This window comes from Pantherophis guttatus, chromosome 2 (genome assembly GCF_059756535.1).
Source record: "Pantherophis guttatus breed Tessera chromosome 2, ASM5975653v1, whole genome shotgun sequence".
Lineage (NCBI taxonomy): Eukaryota > Metazoa > Chordata > Lepidosauria > Squamata > Colubridae > Pantherophis > Pantherophis guttatus.
Genome location: NC_142064.1, coordinates 171,859,881 through 171,878,525, shown reverse-complemented (window position 1 = coordinate 171,878,525; position 18,645 = coordinate 171,859,881). Strand labels below are relative to the sequence as shown.

The 18,645-nt window shown below is 38.6% G+C and overlaps 1 protein-coding gene across 1 annotated transcript in view; it reads left to right on the top strand.

The window, feature by feature from the left end:
- Positions 1–18,645, top strand: part of DNAH9 (dynein axonemal heavy chain 9) — a 251,220-nt gene that overhangs the window by 21,942 nt on the left and 210,633 nt on the right. The window contains exons 7-17 of the mRNA XM_034407801.3: positions 2,846–3,013; positions 3,170–3,286; positions 3,582–3,732; positions 4,647–4,761; positions 6,796–6,864; positions 8,434–8,560; positions 9,384–9,639; positions 10,865–11,106; positions 14,148–14,283; positions 15,031–15,227; positions 15,324–15,748. Coding sequence (XP_034263692.2) covers positions 2,846–3,013; positions 3,170–3,286; positions 3,582–3,732; positions 4,647–4,761; positions 6,796–6,864; positions 8,434–8,560; positions 9,384–9,639; positions 10,865–11,106; positions 14,148–14,283; positions 15,031–15,227; positions 15,324–15,748 — 2,003 coding nt within the window. The remainder of the gene's footprint in view (positions 1–2,845; positions 3,014–3,169; positions 3,287–3,581; positions 3,733–4,646; positions 4,762–6,795; positions 6,865–8,433; positions 8,561–9,383; positions 9,640–10,864; positions 11,107–14,147; positions 14,284–15,030; positions 15,228–15,323; positions 15,749–18,645) is intronic.

Below are 18,645 nucleotides of genomic sequence, written 5' to 3'. Positions count from 1 at the left end.
TTAGATACTTTTTGAATATGCATTTAACCCTCTTCTGAAAACTAATTCTGTGTTCAAAAGGAGTTGGACTAATAGAAGTCAGCTCCATGGTGAAGCACAAAAAGATTGCTGGCTTGTTTCTGGCTTTCTCATGCTGTTGCTGCTTCTCCTTTCACTGGTCAACTGTCCATTGGGTTCTTTTTGAATTCATCAAAATACCATAAGTTTTGATAGACTGGGGGATCCTTAAAACAAGTTACATCTTTTCCTGGCGTCATATAGTAGTTGAACAACCCCAGAAAAAATATGCATTGGAGGCAAGGAGATGCTAACATAGTATGAGGTGTTTTTGAGTGGGTGTGAGTCATTTTCACCATTCCTCCTTGATTCACTGGTTATAGGAAGGAGAAGGGGAGGGACTTCCAAAAGTTATCTGGACAGTCTTCAAACATGGTTTACTCCTTGTTGCCTTGGTAACAGAGCTTGCATACCTCCATCAAGGTCATCTCTAATTATAACACAAACTATAGGTGCCAGCCCCATTTCTGAAAAAAAAACCTCATCTAGAATATTTTGGTCTCTTTTCTTAAAGTACTAACTCCAGACAAAAATACACAATAACATTCATTGGAAGTTGCAGCATTTTGTATATCTCTTAATTATCCTTGCAAAGAACACAAGAATCATCTATTTCTTTAAAAAATTATGATAATATTTTCTAATAATAATTTACTAATTTTTATTGCTAGGCAGTAAACTATTGTGTTGGTGTACCTGCTGATATAGTAAAATGGATACAAAATAACAGAAGAATTTATGTTTGGTGATAGTACATGTTTCAATGCAGCGCCCATTTACAAAACAGTGTGCTAATCTGCTTTGGGTGTTAAAAAGTTATAAGTAATTGGCTGAGCAATTTTGGCCCGAGAGGTGTTGCATTTGATAGTCCGGATGATAAAAAAATGTGGCAATGGTAGCATGATTCTATAAGGGAAATGCAAGCATAATTATTTTTTAAAAAATAATATTCTTATAATACTGTTGTAAAACAGGGGTGTCAAACTCAAGGCCCGGGGACCAGATCCGGCTCATGGGGTGCTTAGATCTGGCCTGCGGGGCTGCCTTTGAAACAGCGAAGGACTGACTCATGGTGCCTCTGCCAGTGAAAACAGAGCTCGGGAGCTCCTGAGATCTGTTTTTGCTGGCAGATGGTTGCAGGAGGCCGTTGCAGCCAAAAATGGAGCTCTGGAGCCCGTTTTCTCTGGCAGAGCGCATGGACCACCACAGGCAACCCAGACATAAGTGATGGTGAGCTGGCCATGCTCACCGTGGCCACGCCCACTCTGGCCCCCAAGGTCAAACACAACCCTGATGCGGCCCTGAATGAAATCGAATTTGACACCCCTGTTGTAAAACATACTTTATGTTTTTCTGATACTATGGCATTTGTACAGTATTGGCTAAAAATTCTTAGTACTCTAATGTTTAAATACTAATAGACGATTAAAAATACAAAAAAGAAGGTATGGTATCAGTTTTAATGATGATTTAATTTCAGTGTTGATAGGCATTAGATTATTTAGCTTTGTATGCAGAATCGAATATAACATTAAAAAAACAACAACAGCAAATTATATCACAATACTTGTCCAATAAGGGCTTCTGCTTAAGATAAGGTCTCCACCATATTCTTATTAGAATGTAAGTCTGTTTTTAATTGGTTGTATACTACTTTTTAACCCACCTACCCTTCTTACAAGTAGCGGTTACTTGTTTGAAGTTTAGAGTTATTGGCCCTTATCTAGTCCATTACAGATCTATTATCTTTTCTGATTCAGATTGAAAGGAACAAAGTTTCTTGATTGGTATTCAAAATTCTAGATGATGAAGTAGAAAGAACACTGTGGGGTTTTAAAGAGAACAATATTTTCCCCAACTGGTGCCTTTTAGATCAACATATTAAAAGCTCCATTATGTGCAAATACCCTTTGCAAGCATAATACAATAAATACATTTAATGCATAGATTTTAGCCTGCAGAGTCAACATTGCTAGTGCTACTTAGGTTTAGTCTGTAATATTTATGTTTATGTAGTACTTTATATTTAGTACTTACGTTTTGAGTCCCAATACAATGCACCTGTAGGAAGTTTTTATAATGAATTCCTACCTCTTGACAAAATCTGCCCAATAAAGTGAAATAACATATCTACTATCATATCAAGCTATTAGAGGCAGAGGAAACAAACAATAAAACACGTATAAAAATCCATATTTAGAGTTGGACCTTTCTGTTTTATTCTGAGAAAGTTTGATCTTGTTAGCAGTGTTCTAGTGTACTTGTAAAATATTTGTGTCATTTATTTATTTATTATATTTTTAATGTTTATATTGTATTTGTTTCCAGCAGAGACAGGATCCTATAGAAAGTGCAGAGAGCCATTAAAGAGAAAGGCAACACATTAGTGGATTTCTGTTCCATATATTTTTGTTTTGATGTATGAAATGGCTCATGGTTACAGAAGATGTTCCTTTTGAACAGCCTTAGAATAAGATGCAGTAGAAATAAGTTTTTTAAATATCCTTGATCAATATGGTTGTGTATCAGCACTGACAGCAATAGCCCCTATGACTTATGCTGTCTTCCTCTCTCTATCAGTCTGTCTATAAGTTGATAAATACAAATTATCTTGCTCCGAAAACTATGTGATACATTAGGGTTGAGAAATAAATTATCTGAAAATTTTTGGGGGGTTTTCAAATGTTTTGTTTTGCTTTTGGCTGGATAATCAGTATGTAATATTGTTAAAGTCCAAAAGCCAGCCTAAATATCAAGGATATAAACTGTGAATTGTTGATTTCTGTAGGATCTTCTGGTGACAGTTCTGGACATAGAGAAACTGGAGAAGTTGGAATTTAGTGGCATAAAAGGCAAATCTCTGAGTCAGCAAGTCCTGAGTATGCATGAAGAATTCCAGGAAATGTATAAAGTATTTTCCGACCGGACGTATGACTGTCTGGATGTGGCTAATACGGTGGGTGATTTTGGACTCTAGAAGAATAGAAGCTCTGTACCTTTGCTAAAGAGGACTTCGGGGATCAAACATAAAATAAAAAGTATCTGGTGTTGAAAAGCTGGCTCAATCAGAAATGGCTTTTAACCATAAAAAATATTTATTTGGTTCCTTTAGGAGTTTGAGAATGATGTGTGTGACTTTAAGAGCAAAATGGAAGATATTGATTGGCGGTTGGGGACTCTCTTTGGCCAAGCCTTTGATGATGCAGCTAGTGTGGAGCATGCATTCAAGGTTTGCAATTTGTTACACTGAGCTACTGCAGAACATAGGAAATGTGTCCTAGTTATTTTAAAATAACAACAAACACTCATTATATCGAGGTATTGGTTTATAGATTTTTATATTTCAATAGATGCATACATTATTATCGATTTAATGTTAGCTACAGCATTGAAATAATTACAATTGTATGCATTTTGACAGTTAGTTCATTAAGGAAAATACGTGAGCAATGACAAGGATTCTTGTTTGTAAATGATGATTATTGGGTATGTTCAGTTTCTTTCCTTTTTTTCCTGTGTGACAGCTGATAGACATTTTTGGAAGCCTCCTGGATCGACCAATGATAGCAGCAGAAGCCTATGATAAATTTAATTTTCTCATCACAATGTTCGACAAAGATCTTGATGATGCTAAATTGATCTACCTGAAACGTATTGAGGAGGAGACAGACATAGGTACATGTTTAAAAAGTCTTAATACTAAGCGGTTTCATTTTTTAAAATTGCCCTAAGGATCAATTATCTTACCTAATTGTCATTATAGGTAATTTTCTTTTTTAGATTAAAGATGTAACAAACAGCTACACAATGTGAAGAAGGTATAAAAATAACAATATACTATGTGTTATCCCAATATTGGGTTATTCAAATCATTCCCAGTTGTATTTTGTTTTAGGAGTAAGGGCTCCTGGTTGTTTTTAAATTGTAGATTGCTAAAGAAGTATAGAGTTGAATATCAGTGTGCTCAATTGGAATTCACTTTGGTGGGAAAAAGACCTTTTCAGGTGTTATAATATCAGGGGTTTTTTTATGTATAATTTTTATTAAACAGGTTTTTTTTTTAAACAAAAAAAGAAATTTTTACAATTTTCTTCTTTTCAACATTTTCACATCAGTTATATCATTTCTTATATATCCATTTTTCTCTCTTATTTCAATTTACCATTTATACATATGATTCTAATATTGATTTATATATAAAGATAACAATGTACTCAATTTGAATCATACATTCTATGTCCGTTCCATTTCCACTTATTTCTTACTACATTTCAACTCCTATATCTTCCTCATTTACTCTTTCTTTGCCCTTTATACCTCTCCTCTAACCATTCATACTATTTCTCCATTTTTTTAATGACTTCAGTTGACAATTAATGATTTTTGGAAAACTGATCCTTGCAAAGAGTTGAATGGTGTCAGGGAATGTGTCTGTGTCACCAATTTAACCAGGGACAGCATTTTCCCTGACTGAGATTTTTGTTGGAAGTTAGGATTCTTTTTGATATTTTAGCAAACTACATTATTAATATTAAGCCTACTTAGAATGTTGGTGTGTTTTGAGTTTCAGGCTGAATTTTGTTTCTCAGGATATTTACCAGTTCATAAGAATATGCCTTTGGTGGCTGGAGGGGTTCAGTGGGCTCAGGAACTAAAGCACAGGATCAAAATCCCATTTAGTAATTTCAGACACCTCAGTTATTGGTGAGTATCTTTTCTTCAAAGAAAAATATTTATTTTATCAGACTTTCCCTAACTGTGTTCTGCATGAATGTTAAAACTGAAAAAAAAAATGACATTACCTGTTATTACAAAATAAGTTTGAAAAGGGGCTTTTGACTTTAGTCTTAGACTTTTTATTCTTTCCAACTTGATGGAACCTTGGAAAATCATTATCTAAACGATTTGAGACTTAGTCCATCTGTCTATCTTTCAGTAGGCTAACTCCCCCCACCCCCAAACAAAACAGAACAGGAACAATGTTGGTATAACTAGAGAAGCCAACGACAGCAAACATTATTACAAATGTGCTGGAGTCTCCTATGGTTATGTGATCCAGAATGGAATGGCTGGAAAGAATTCTTTATGGCTTCTCTCCCTTGTTCTAGTCTGATTTATGTAATCCTAGTGAGACCTCACAGGATTTTGTCAGGCATTTGTGGCTGGTGGATTGTTGAGAAAATCAAATAGCTGATGAAGATTCTACCTCTATATTAGAGTATTGAACATTTTTCTATTTTTGTCATATCTTTTGAAAAAAGATATAAGAAAAAAAATATATACAGGTTTGAAGTGTAATTATGTATAGATTTGAATCTTAATGATAAAATTCAACATTGTTCAATGATAACTATTACATATATACATATACATATCACTGTTATATAATCGGGAGTCAATTTTTATGAAATGGATAAATATATGGATAGAGTTATTTCAGATTGGTTCATATTCTTTATTACCAGAAAGCAAAGATAGGACAACTGAAGACTATTATGTAGATCTATGTAGGCTAAAGAACTGTGATGTAATCATTAATATGGTTGGACATATGTGAACAGTTTGAAAAAGAAACAAATTCTTTTGAAGAGCAAGCCATGATTAATATCATATATAACTCAGCTCTCGAGCAGAAAAATACTTCATAGGAAAGGTGTGTGTGTTTGAGTGTGTGTGTGTGTGTGTGTGTGTGTGTGTGTGTGTGTGTATATATATATATATATATATATATGTATATACACATACACATACACATATACATATATAGTGTGTATATATAAAAGCGGTGGCTCAGTGGCTAAGACTCTGAGCTTGTCGATTAGAAAGGTCAGCAGTTCAGCGGTTCGAATCCCTAGCGCCACGTAACGGGGTGAACTCCCGTTACTTGCCTCAGCTTCTGCCAACCTAGCAGTTCGAAAGCACGTAAAAATGCAAGTAGAAAAATAGGGACCACTTCAGGGGGAGGGTAACAGCGCTCCGTGTGACTTCGGCGTTTAGTCATGTCGGCCACATGACCATGGAATTGTCGTCAGACAGCGCTGGCTCTTCAGCTTAGAAACAGAGATGAGCACTGCCTCCTAGAGTCGGGAATGACTAGCACATATGTGCGAGGGGAACTTTTAGCTTTACCTATACCCAATGTATCACATCTACATCAGTGGTGGGTTTCAAAAATTTTTACTACTGGTTCTGTGGGTGTGGCTTGGTGGGCGTGGCATGGCTTGGTGGGCATGGCTTGGTGGGTGTGGCAGGGGAAGGATACTGTAAAATCTCCATTCCCACCCCACTCCGGGGAAGGATACTATAAAATCCCAATTTCCTCCCAATCAGCTGGGACTTGGGAGGCAAAGAATAGATGGGGGCAGGGCCAGTCAGAATTTTTACTACTGGTTCTCCGAACTACTCAAAATTTCTGCTACCAGTTGTCCAGAACTGGTCAGAACCTGCTGAAACCCACCTCTGATCTACATGTAAACATTATCTACATGCACAAAGGGTCAAAAAGAGGTTACTTCCTGGTTAAAAACAGGAAGTAACAATGTCTGGGCGGGTGGGCGGAACCTTGTACTGCTGCCGCTACCAGTTCTCCGAATCACGTGCCGTGGCGGCTTCTGGTTTGGCTGAACCGGTCCAAACTGGTAGCATTTCACCCCTGCTACAAAGTTATTTAAAATATTGACCAGCACATAATTTCAGTCAAATTATCAAGTCATAATGTTTGATGCATTTTATTTATAGTTCCTTGGATTCTGTGGAAGGCAAAAAAATGGTGCAAAAGTATGAAGATTTGATCCAGTTATTAGAAAGGTAAATGTGTTTCATTAGAGCATATTGTAAGAATAAATTTGCCTTTGCTAAATTATTTGTATTGGTTTGGTGCAATATGTAGCTAATAGGAGTTTGGGGGTTAATTTTATCCAAATATTTTTTTTTAGTTGCTTAATTAACTAAATTCAGTGTTTTAGAAATGTTTTGTATACAATGTGATATCAACATGGTAATGGGGTCCTTTGGGAAGAATAATAAAAGCACTGATGTTGCTGCCTAATTTGGGTAATGAAACGTCTGCAAGAAAACACACTCGGAGATCACAAAGGACCCCTCATTTCAACCCCGAGCCACAAATATTCTCCTTTATTAATAAATAGCAATAGCAATAGCAATGAGCAATGAGCTGTGGTGGCGCAGTGGTTAGAATGCAGTATTGCAGGCTACTTCTGTTGACTGCTGGCTGCCAGCAGTTCGGCAGTTCGATTCTCATAGGATCAAGGTTGACTCAGCATTCCATCCTTCCGAGGTTGGTAAAATGAAAACCCAGACTGTTGGGGGCAATATGCTGACACTGTAAACCACTTAGAGAGGGCTGTAAAGCACTGTGAAGCGGTATATAAGTCTAAGTGCTATTGCTATGTAGACTAGAATAGAACTGGAAGGGACCTTGGAAGTCTTCTAGTTCATCCGCTGCTCAAGCAGGAAACCCTATACCATTTCAGACAAGTGGCCATCCAGTCTTTTCTTAAAAACCTGCAGTGATGAAGCACCCACAACTTCTGAAGGCAAGCTGTTCCACTGGTTAATTATCCGCACTGTTAGGAAATTTCTCCTTAATTCCAGGTTGCATCTCTCTTTTCCATCCATTGTTTCTTGTCCTGCCCTCTGGTGCTTTGGAAGATAAGTTGTCCCCCTCCTCTTTGTGGCAGCCCCTCAAATACTAGAATACTGCTGTCATGTCACTTCAACTGCTTCTTTTCTCTAAACTAGCCAAACCCAATTCTTGCAACCATTCTTCATATGTTTTAGTCTCTAGGCCTTTAATCATCTTAATTGATTTACTCTGCACTTTTTCTAAAGTTTCAACATTTTTTTGTTCTGTGTTTACCAAAACTAGATGCAGTTTTTCAAGTATGGCCTTACTAAGGCTTTGTAAAGTGGTACTAATACTCCATGTGGTTTTGATTCTATGCCTATACAACCAAGGATTGTATTAGCTTTTTTGGTGGTGGCTACACTGTTGGCTCATGTTTTAAGTGATCATCCACTAGGACTCCAAAGTGCCTCTCAGAGTTACTATTTTTGAGCCAGATTTCTTGTGATTCAGTTTGCAAATTCGATCGTGTTTATATGGTGTCAGTGAAAAATAGCTAAAAGTTGATTGAACAGCAACCTTGGAATCTTCTAGGAGCGGTGGTTATGTGGAGAAATGACTTTGTAGGAAGGAGCCAAGTAGTTTTCTAGATAATAGGGACAGAAGAACAAGAACTTCCACCTACGATTTTTCACTTCAGTTTTGCTTGCAACATAGCCAGGAAATCTCTTCCATTAACACTGTTGACAGTGTATAAACAGTATTGATATGATTGCTTGGTCTTCTGGCAGATATCAAGAGAAGCTGTATGAAGAATGGTTCCAGACTGTCTCTGTGAAAGCTCAGTATAATCTCACTCAACCACTTATCCAACGAGATCCAGAGAGTAAACTGATTACTGTCAATTTTGACCCTCAGGTAAGATGAAAGAATATTGATCTTCCGGAAGACTTCTCCCTCTTCTTTTTGGCAGAAGCAGGTGAAGTTTTGCAAAGTGAGGAGTGTTCTAATGCTTGGAGCCAAGAATGGCTCAATCTCTGCTACTGCTCAAGGAGATAGAGAATTACATAGCTAAAAAAAAATATATCCGATAGAATAGCAGCATCTTGAGACCTGATGATTTGCACCGTGCCATTCAGTGGAGCTCGAATGTACTGTAGTTCACATATCCCAAATTAAACATTTTATCCAACAAAAAAATATGCTGAATTAAAACAAAAGCTCAGCATAATTTTCTGTCTGTGGTCACAGATCAGTCATATGCATGTAAGAATCTCCAAGCAGAAAGAGAAAGAAGACGACTTTGTTTAAACCCATCAATTATGCCCAGTTGATATTCAGAAGCATGTTGTTTTTTCAGTGGAGTTTCTGTTAACCACCATAGGGTTAATGTTAAACCTTTATGAATTTGACTGTAAAAACAATGCTCTCCCTATTTCCTAGTAATTTATATAAACATTTGTGAGATTAAAACTGGAATTGCTGTATGTAGAAACACTTGTGGTTGAATTTTAGAAATATCCCATAATGGTGGGATGACAATCCTAAATAATATTTTTGAGTTGAGAAGGAAACTTTCTCCCTGTATTCCTATTTGGGTATTCAGGAAGTTCTATAATTGAATCTCTAAATAGATATACAGATAGAGAGGAGAAGAAATACAACTTTTTTTTATAGGGAAAAAAAAAAGGATACCAATGAAAATGTTTCAAAACTTTGATTTTACTTTGTGATTTTCTAGCTGGTGTCCGTTCTAAGAGAAGTGAGCTACCTTGGAGAAGATCAGATTGGGAAGATCCCAGAAACAGCAGCAGAATTATATTCTTCTAGGGAATCCTTCAGGCAATTAGTGGCCAACTTGGATTTAATGGTTACATGGTACAACAAATCATTGTGCACTGTCCTGGAGGTGGAATATCCACTCATAGAGAGTCAGCTGCATGAAATTGATATTCAGCTGAAAGAAGCAGAAGAAACATTAAATTGGAAAACAAAAGGTAAGCTTCGCTTGTAGAGTTGCATGCGGTAGGAATAAAGCGAGTTCTGATCTTTCAGCCAAGCTGGATCTTCTTCAGAAAGCTCTCCTTGCTCACCTTTTCTCCTCTGCAGATGAATGTGGACGTTACCAAATTGGGTGAAAAAAATACCCGTGTTCTTCTTTTTCCTGGTGTCCTCTGTGCACTGCAGTCATCTGGTGTCTATCGTGCAGGGGCGTCAAACTTGATTTCATTGAGGGCTGCATCAGGGTTGTGTTTGACCTTGGGGGGCTGGGTGGGCACGGCCAGAGTGGGCGTGGTCAGGGTGAGCGTCACCACCTTGATGTCACTTGTGTCGGGGGCACCTGTGGTGGTCTGGGTGGGGCTGGAGGTATCCTTCTGCAGCCCTCTGCCAGCAAAAATAGAGCTCAGGAGCACTGCACGCGGCTCCCCCGGCTCCATTTTTGGCCGCAACGGCCTCCGTTTTCACTGGGAGAAGGCTTCAGGAGGCCATCGCAGGCCAAAAACGGAGCCTGGGGGAGCCACATGTGGCCCTCCCAAGCTCCATTTTCTCTGGCAGAGGAACTGCAGGCCAGTCCTTCGCTATTTCCAGGGTGGTCCTGCGGACCAGATCTAAGCACCCAGTGGGCTGAATCCGTCCCACAGACCTTGAGTTTTATACTCCTGTTATAATGCTATGTCCATTTCAACTCAGTATAAAGGGTTAACTTAGCTTGAATATTGGAGGGTTTATTTTCCACTTTTAATAGTCAGGGAACATGACTCTTTGGCATTTGAAAAGAACCCAAGAGCATAGAAAGAGCAGAAATAAATGAAGAAATATTTGGAGGATGGGAAGTCATGCTGATGCTGATTCATTTCTGAGTGGTTGGAATGGAATAGATGGGTGAGATTCTCTTCCAAAAATTAAAAAAATAGTAATGGTAGTTGATATTAAATGTTGAAGGTTGAGTAATAATGAGAATTGTGTTTTTGGCCTTCTGTATTAGATTATTTTTGCGCTGGCAAAATTATACTGTAGTCATGCAAAGGCTATATTTATGTAGAGGAAAACAGCTCATGTTCAGTAGCATTTTCTCGCAATTCATTTGTTACTGAAGGGAACGCCATCTGGCCTTTCAGTAAGAGCACAGCAAGAAATGATTTCCTCCCTCAGTTTTATAGATTGGATGACTTGTCATTGTTAGCTTCTTAAAATGTTCTCCATTGTTGCTTTTATTGGCAGGCCTTTGGGATCGCATTTCACACATGGTTAACAGTGTTCGAAATCTTGAGCAAAAGATCCAGAAAACCAAAGACAACATCGAGGAAATTCAGAATATTATGAAATCTTGGGTCTATCCAGTTTTTGAAAGAAAAGATGGGAAAAAAGAATCTCTGCTATACTTGGATAATCAGCATGAGCGACTGAACAAACACTATCAGCTCATTACAGATTCAGGCCATAAGATTCATTTTCTGATTAAGGTATGGTAATGCATATATGGACATAACTAATCTGTTAGATAGAGTCATCTGCAAGTATTTTGTTCCCATGACTAAAAGTATTAGTTATACACATGAAATGTCTCATCCATGCTCTCACTTTAATATGCATTTATATTAAAAGGTCAGAAACTGGTAGCTACTTTCATCATATATACCTGTTTGCATTTAGAGCAGGTTGGGATATAAACCACATCTACAAATCAAGATGCCTCTGATTAAATAGAAAGATCCTGAAATTGTATCTGGTATAGATGTTTCATTATTCTGTGTAGATTGATTTTATTGCATGTATTCACAACAAAACAAAATATATAAAATACTGAAGTACCAAAAAAACTACTAAAAATATAAACTTAGAAGAGACAACAAAAACTCATACTACTCAGAATGAAGAGGGGGAAAAAAGCTGGTAAATACTTTTTGTATTTTTCCTCTTTTTTGTATATAACCTCTTTTTGGTGAATTAGTCTCATCTTAAGACCATGAAAAACTTATTTAATATTCTTTAAAACCCAAGACTGACTTGTTAAAATTTTATTTTATTATTTTATTACCAGAATTTATAAGTTACCTGATTCCAGTTCTTTATTCCATATTTCTTATAAATTGTCAAAAATTATCTTAGTAAGATTCTTCAATAGTCAATTGAGATTGTTGGTTTAGCTTCCCAAATACTTCTTCAATTATATTTAGAATTGTAAGGTTTACCAAAATTGTCAAAACATTAGGTCCAAGTTGGGAAAAGATCAATTAAAAACATTAAGCTAGGTTTTAGGCAATGGTATTCTTTCTACCCTCCTCAAAAGTCTTCAAAGCATTATTATTAATAATCAGATATAAAATATTGCTCCCTTTTTGAGCCAAACATAAAAAACCCCCATTTTTTTCCACTATTGTTAAATATGAATTATTCCAGAAAATCAACTCATCCAGCACCTGGATGAAACGACGTATCTGGATCCGTTCCAGTCGGGCTTCAGGCCCAGGTACAGCATGGAAACGGCATTGGTCACGTTGGTTGATGATCTCTGGAGGGCTCGGGACAGGGAGTGCTCCTCTGTTCTGGTCCTGTTAGATCTCTCAGCGGCTTTTGATACCATCGACCATGGTATCATGCTGCACCGGTTGGAAGAGTTAGGGGTGGGAGGCACTGTGTTGCGGTGGTTCTCCTCCTTTCTCTCTGACCGGTCGCAGTCTGTGTTGACAGGGGGACAGAGGTCGACCCCGAGGCCCCTCATATGTGGGGTGCCGCAGGGGTTGGTCCTCTCGCCTCTCCTGTTCAACATTTATGTGAAGCCGCTGGGCGAGATCATCCGTGGTTTCGGGGTGGAGTACCATCAGTACGCTGAGGACACCCAGCTGTACATCTCCACCCCGGATCACCCCAACGATGCCCTTGAAGTGATGTCTCGGTGCCTGGAGGCCGTACGGATCTGGATGGGGAGGAACAGGCTCAGGCTCAACTCATCCAAGACCGAGTGGCTGTGGTTTCCGACGTCCCGATATAGTCAGTTGACGCCATCACTGACTATTGGGGGCGAATCACTGGCCCCCACGGAGAGGGCTCGCAACTTGGGCGTCCTCCTGGATTCACGGCTGTCTTTAGAAGAGCACCTGACGGCCGTGACCGGGAGGATTTTTTATCAGGTTCGCCTGATTCGCCAGTTGCGTCCCTTTCTGGATCGGGACTCGTTACGCACGGTCACTCATGCCCTTGTCACCTCCCGCCTGGACTATTGTAATGCTCTCTACATGGGGCTCCCCTTGAGGAGCACCCGGAGGCTCCAACTGGCGCAGAGTGCGGCCGCGCGGGTGGTAATGGGAGCGTCATGGCGCTCCCATGTGACATCTCTCCTGCGCGAGCTGCACTGGCTCCCGGTGGTCTTCCGGGTGCGCTTCAAGGTTTTGGTTACCACCTTCAAAGCGCTCCATGGCTTAGGACCTGGTTATCTACGGGACCGCCTACTACCACCAATAGCCTCCCACCGGCCAGTACGCTCTCATAAAGAGGGACTCCTCCGGGTGCCGTCAGCCAAACAGTGTCGGCTGGCGACCCCTAGGGGGAGAGCCTTCTCTGTGGGGGCACCTACCGTCTGGAATGAGCTCCCCCCAGAGATACGGAGGATTCCGGATCTGCGCACCTTCCGCCGCGCTGTGAAGACTTTTTTATTCCATCAAGCGGGCTTGGCCTAATCTCCTCCCTCTTTTAATATGTAAATTTTAATCTGTTTTTAAATTATTGGGGTGTTTTAATCTGTTTGGGCCAAAATGATTTAATTTGATTTTATCTGGTTTTAAATTTTGTGTATTTATGTATTTTATTGCTTGGCTGTTCACCGCCCTGAGTCCTTCGGGAGTAGGGCAGTATACAAATCAAATAATAAATAATAATAATAATAAAAAAATAAATAGAACCTTTATTATCGTCAAAGACCAGCATAATCCAGAGAATCAATTGATTATGAGAACAAGGGTCAAATTTAAAATCCTCTTCTCACAAACATCCAAATATGTTTTGCTGTCTTTAATGTTTGGAAGATAATGACATTCTAAATAAAATTGAACCATGTTTTCAAAGGATAGTCAGTAGAAGCTCTGGAAAGATGATGGTGGCATGATGGCAAAAGATTCATAGGAAGAAGATCTGAGATCCACTTAACATCTTCAGATAAAAGATTAGATAGCAAGTGATGAGAGAATGTACTGAAATATTTGAGTATTTGTATTAGGCACAGTTAGTGATGATCTGGACTAATAGTTCCTATTCTTTCATTTATGCAAACTGAGCATCATCCTCAAACACTTTTCAGGTCACTAAACGTGGCACTTGCACACTCCATAGGACATATGGTATCTACAGCCACACCGGAATGTATGATTCCCTCAAGCAGTATCTAGATTAAAAGAAATATATTAAAAAAGTAAAAGGGAATACCAGGTAGTGCTATTTCTACCTTTCCAATTAGTGCTGAGACAAGTACAAAGCACATGTCTTTTGATTATGGTTTCTTTATATTTAGGAAAATTTAGGACTCTTTAAAGCAGATCCATCTTCTGATGTATGGAAAGCTTATTTGGAGTATATAGATGAGATCATTCTGGATGGATTCTTTAATGTCATTGAATGTTCGCTTAAATACCTTTTGGAAAATACAGGTGAACTTGTCCTTCTGGACCAGACCCCTTTCTCATTTATTTTGGGGGTGGTTATTTCATTATTGTTGTTTCTATCGTGAACATAAGGGAGGTGGAGAAAATATTGGAACTTCATGTTCTAATCCAGATGCCGTGTGCAGAATTAGGATTACAAGAGATCTGGGCTGTGAAAACAAGATTTATCCCCTTTGTAGCTGGATTTATTTTGCTGTGATCAGAAATAAGGGTTTAAAGTCGAAGGTATGATTTTTTTTCACAAAATTATGCTCATGTCTATGTCTATTCATTTAATGCAGTGTAGAGGACACAGAGAAATGGCCTTGAAGAATAGGAGCAAAAGCTGCTACCAAAGCAATGGTCAGATAAGCAGGTCTTCAGCCTGGGCCAAGAAACTAGCTTGAAAAGCATCTCAGACAAGCCTCATCCTAGTTTCCATGAAGATAAAGTGAAAGAGGAGGAACGTTCAGACTTCTGTTACTATAGCTGTTACAATAAAAGTAGTCCTGACTTAACACGGCCTTGTTGCCCTTGAACTGCTGACATGCTGCTTGCTTCATCTGTGTTAGGCTGCAGTTCCTAGACTTTATAGCCAGCATGGCCTTTGATTGTACTGGCTGAGAACTCTAGAAATAGTAATCCAAGATATCTGAAGCATGCCAAACTGTGGAAAGTGATAAGTAGTGTTTCCCTGCAGAGGTGGGAAGGAACTGTCAGCAGGCCAATTATATCTGCCTTCTTATCCTACAGATTCCAAGGCAGGCCATGCTCCACTTTTCAAAGTGCAACTGGAGTTATCTGTCCCTGAGATTATATTTCGTCCTTCTTTGGATGCTGGTGCCAGCGATGGCTTCTATGATATCATTGAAGGGCTTGTCAATAAGATCTACCGGGTCTCTTCCCTGGTATCAAGGCTTGCAGATCACTGCACATTTCCTCATTATCAGGTTTGATCCTTGGTGGCCATAATCCCATATTACATGTGAATCCATGCCACTAGACTCTTCTGTCTAGTTCAGGGTTGTATTTCTGTCTCCTGACAGGCTGACATGGAGGAGATGTCTGACCTTGCTGACATGCGCCAAAGGTTAATGGAGCGTGTCCAGAAGATGATATCAGCTTGTTGTGACTATCGCAATTCCTTTGACCACTACTCCTATCTCTATGTGGATGACAGAAAGGAATTCTTACGTCAGTTCCTCTTATATGGCCACGTTCTCACTGCAGAGGAGATAGAAGTCCATGCGGAGGAAGGAGTCCCAGAGACCCCTCCAACACTTCAGCAGTTCAGAGAGCAAATAGACTCTTATGAAAGGGTCTATGAAGAAGTGAGTCACCTGGAACCAGTCTGCTTACTTGACAGCTGGATGAAAGTGGATGCCCGTTCCTTCAAAGCATCTCTTCTGGGTATAATTAAAAAATGGAGTTTCATGTTCAAGCAGCATCTCATTGATCACGTGACCCATAGGTACCACTACTTTTCTTGCTCCTCTTGGGTCTCTTGGGTTAAGTAGCAAATGTGGTTAAAAAAGGAATGGATAAACATCTAGACCCAAAGCTTCTTTTTTGTGGCACTTCAGTGTACATCAATACAATTTTTAAATTGTGGTTTCCCTCTTTTTTTCAGTCAGGAGACAAGTAGGTCCAATAGATGTAAATTGTACAAAAGAATGGTGGCGTTTTTGAAAAAGTCCAAGAATTCCCTCAATATCTTGTAGTTTTCTCTCATTGTAACACCAGCTGCTTGTTCATGTGTGTGTTACAAAACTTGACCCAGGAGAGATCAATTTGATGTTCTGTGAATCACTGTGTTTTTCTTCTTTAGGATTCTGTTGAACGTCATATTTCCTGAACTTGATTTAAAATTACCATAGGTGTGATGTTCTCAATCAGACTTTTAAAACTCATGGCCATTTTTTATTTGCATGTCTGTTTTTAAAAATGTCCTTGAATTCCTTCAAACCAGCTCTTCTATTCCCACATGGAATGACCTGGGCTTCTTTGTTTGACTTTGAGTCAGTTTCAGAGACCTTACTTCAGTGATCTTTTAAGTGAGCATTGTACATATAGCAAATGCCTATTTGCTGGAGTGATTTCTACTTGGGGAGAATTAAAATTAACGTATGATTGGAACAATTAGTACAATTAATACCCACACTAACAAATAATGAGAAGAATTAGTTCAGGCAATTACAATTACTACAATTCCAAAGATATATACATGAGAAAAAAGAAACTACGGGGGAAACAATTATACATTTTCCAAAGGGGGAAAACTGTTTAATTAGCATGACCAATGCCTAATACATGGACAGCATGCTGATTCTAAATATTCTAAATATTAAAAGGTTTTAATTTTAACAAAAATAAAGAAGGGAATATAACATGTACTAATTATGGGTTGGAAGATTTTATTAAGGAAACATCAGAGACTGGATGATTGTGCAGGCTATGGAATGTTTTATTAGTGGTAAAATTGAAAAGTTAAATAGAAAAGTAGAGCAGTATCAGTTGATCATTACGTTTCCCAAAGAAGACAGTATAAAAGAATTTATTCCCAAATTGCTGTAAACAGAGGACAGGAACAGTAGACTGGAACTGATGCATACAAACTACCTTTAGATCAAGATAGGGAAATTCCAATCTTTGGGATTGATTAGCCATTGTTTGTCACAGCTTTGCAGGCCCTTCACCTCCAGAATCACAGTAATTGTGATTCTGGAGGTGCATAGTAGCACTTAACTTCTGTTAAGTGCTACTATGCACTTAACAGAATCTCATATTTTCTAAACTATGCCAGCTGGAGCACTTCCTAAAGTTAGGTCTGATTATGGAAATTGTAATCTTACTCTGTAATCTAATGATCTGGGGAGCATTAGCTTGATGGATTCTTTACTAGTTTTTTCCTTTTTTTTCTTTCTTGTAATTGCCTCATCCTATGCATAATTTCGTGATCTGAAGGGATAAGCAATGTCACCATTAAATGTCTTCAATGCTGGTTTAAAGTCCCTTCTATTTTTGTGTACTCCCATGGTTATGCTTTAAATGTCATGACTAATTGTTCCAGCAAAACAATAATCAAATGACAGTGACTGAATCCTTGTTGAAAGGATTACAGTACAGCAATCTCTGTGAGGTCTTGTGGGATATAGCTGGAAATATCATGCCTTAATTGTAGTTTATTCTTGGAGAAAGTGAGGGACACTAATTATATTTCCAAATTATGAGCATAGAATCATGAAAAAAATAAAATATGAAATGAAAATGCCTGATTATTCCCAAGAGAAGATCATGTCATAGTTTTTCAAGTAATGAGAAACTTCAGTTCTGTAGACTTAGTAGCATTTTGTCCTACTTATATTAACATTGAATACATACATCCAACATGTTTTGGATTTCAGCTTTCTTCAAGAGTGGAGAAGAATGAGCCCAAGGAATATTGCAAGCAATTATCCATTTCTTTTAGGGGAAAAAAAATATAAACATATCAAATAAGTTTTCTAAAAATGGGATCTTTTTCCCTGAGTAGAAGGGATTCATTTTGTCAAATCAATTATTTACACTTTTTCTTCAGTGCAAAAAAAGAGAAGAAGATCAAGCTGCTATTCTTTAGAAGGGGAAAAGAGCCATGTAATCCTTTTTTGTCCATGTGCTTTAAAAAGAGAACTATTTGCTGCTGTGGCTTTCCAGCAGTGGGCATTTCATGATGTATTACCTCTGAATTGGAGGCTGGGACTCAGTGGTGGGTTCAGGTGAACCGGTAGCAGCGGCAGTGGGAGGCTCCGCCTACCCGCCTGGATGTCATCAAATATGCTCTGCATATGCGCAGAAGTGGCGCACGCACGAGCGAAGCGTGCGCACACGAGCGAACCAGTAGCAAAGGTAAGTGAAGTCCACTGCTGGGACTCTACCTCTCTAGCCTGGCTAAGGGCTGTTGAGCTGATAACAAAAAAAAAAAAAAAAGGATACAGCTTTTAAAGTTATGTTTAGATAGCATAACGGAGAGTCAGAGACCATTGTTTAACAGTTATCATTAGAAAACTAGTTCTCACATACCTTACTAAAAGGGTATATCAAGTCTCCTGGATCCACCTCTCCCTTACAAATGGAGTTTGAATTCAGATTTATTTCAGGGCCAATCCATACTTAGGACTAGCCTACTGGCTGATAGACAGTCTGCTGTTGGCGAGGGCATAAGTTTCTCAAAAGATTCATGGGCATGCCTAGTATCTATGACGCCAATCTATATATTTTATAATCCTGCCTTTCTACTTTACCAGGAAAGATATCAATTAAAATAAATAATGTATTTTTTCCCCTTCCATTCAATTGTGTCCCATTCTCAGAGACTGCCTGGACAAGTCC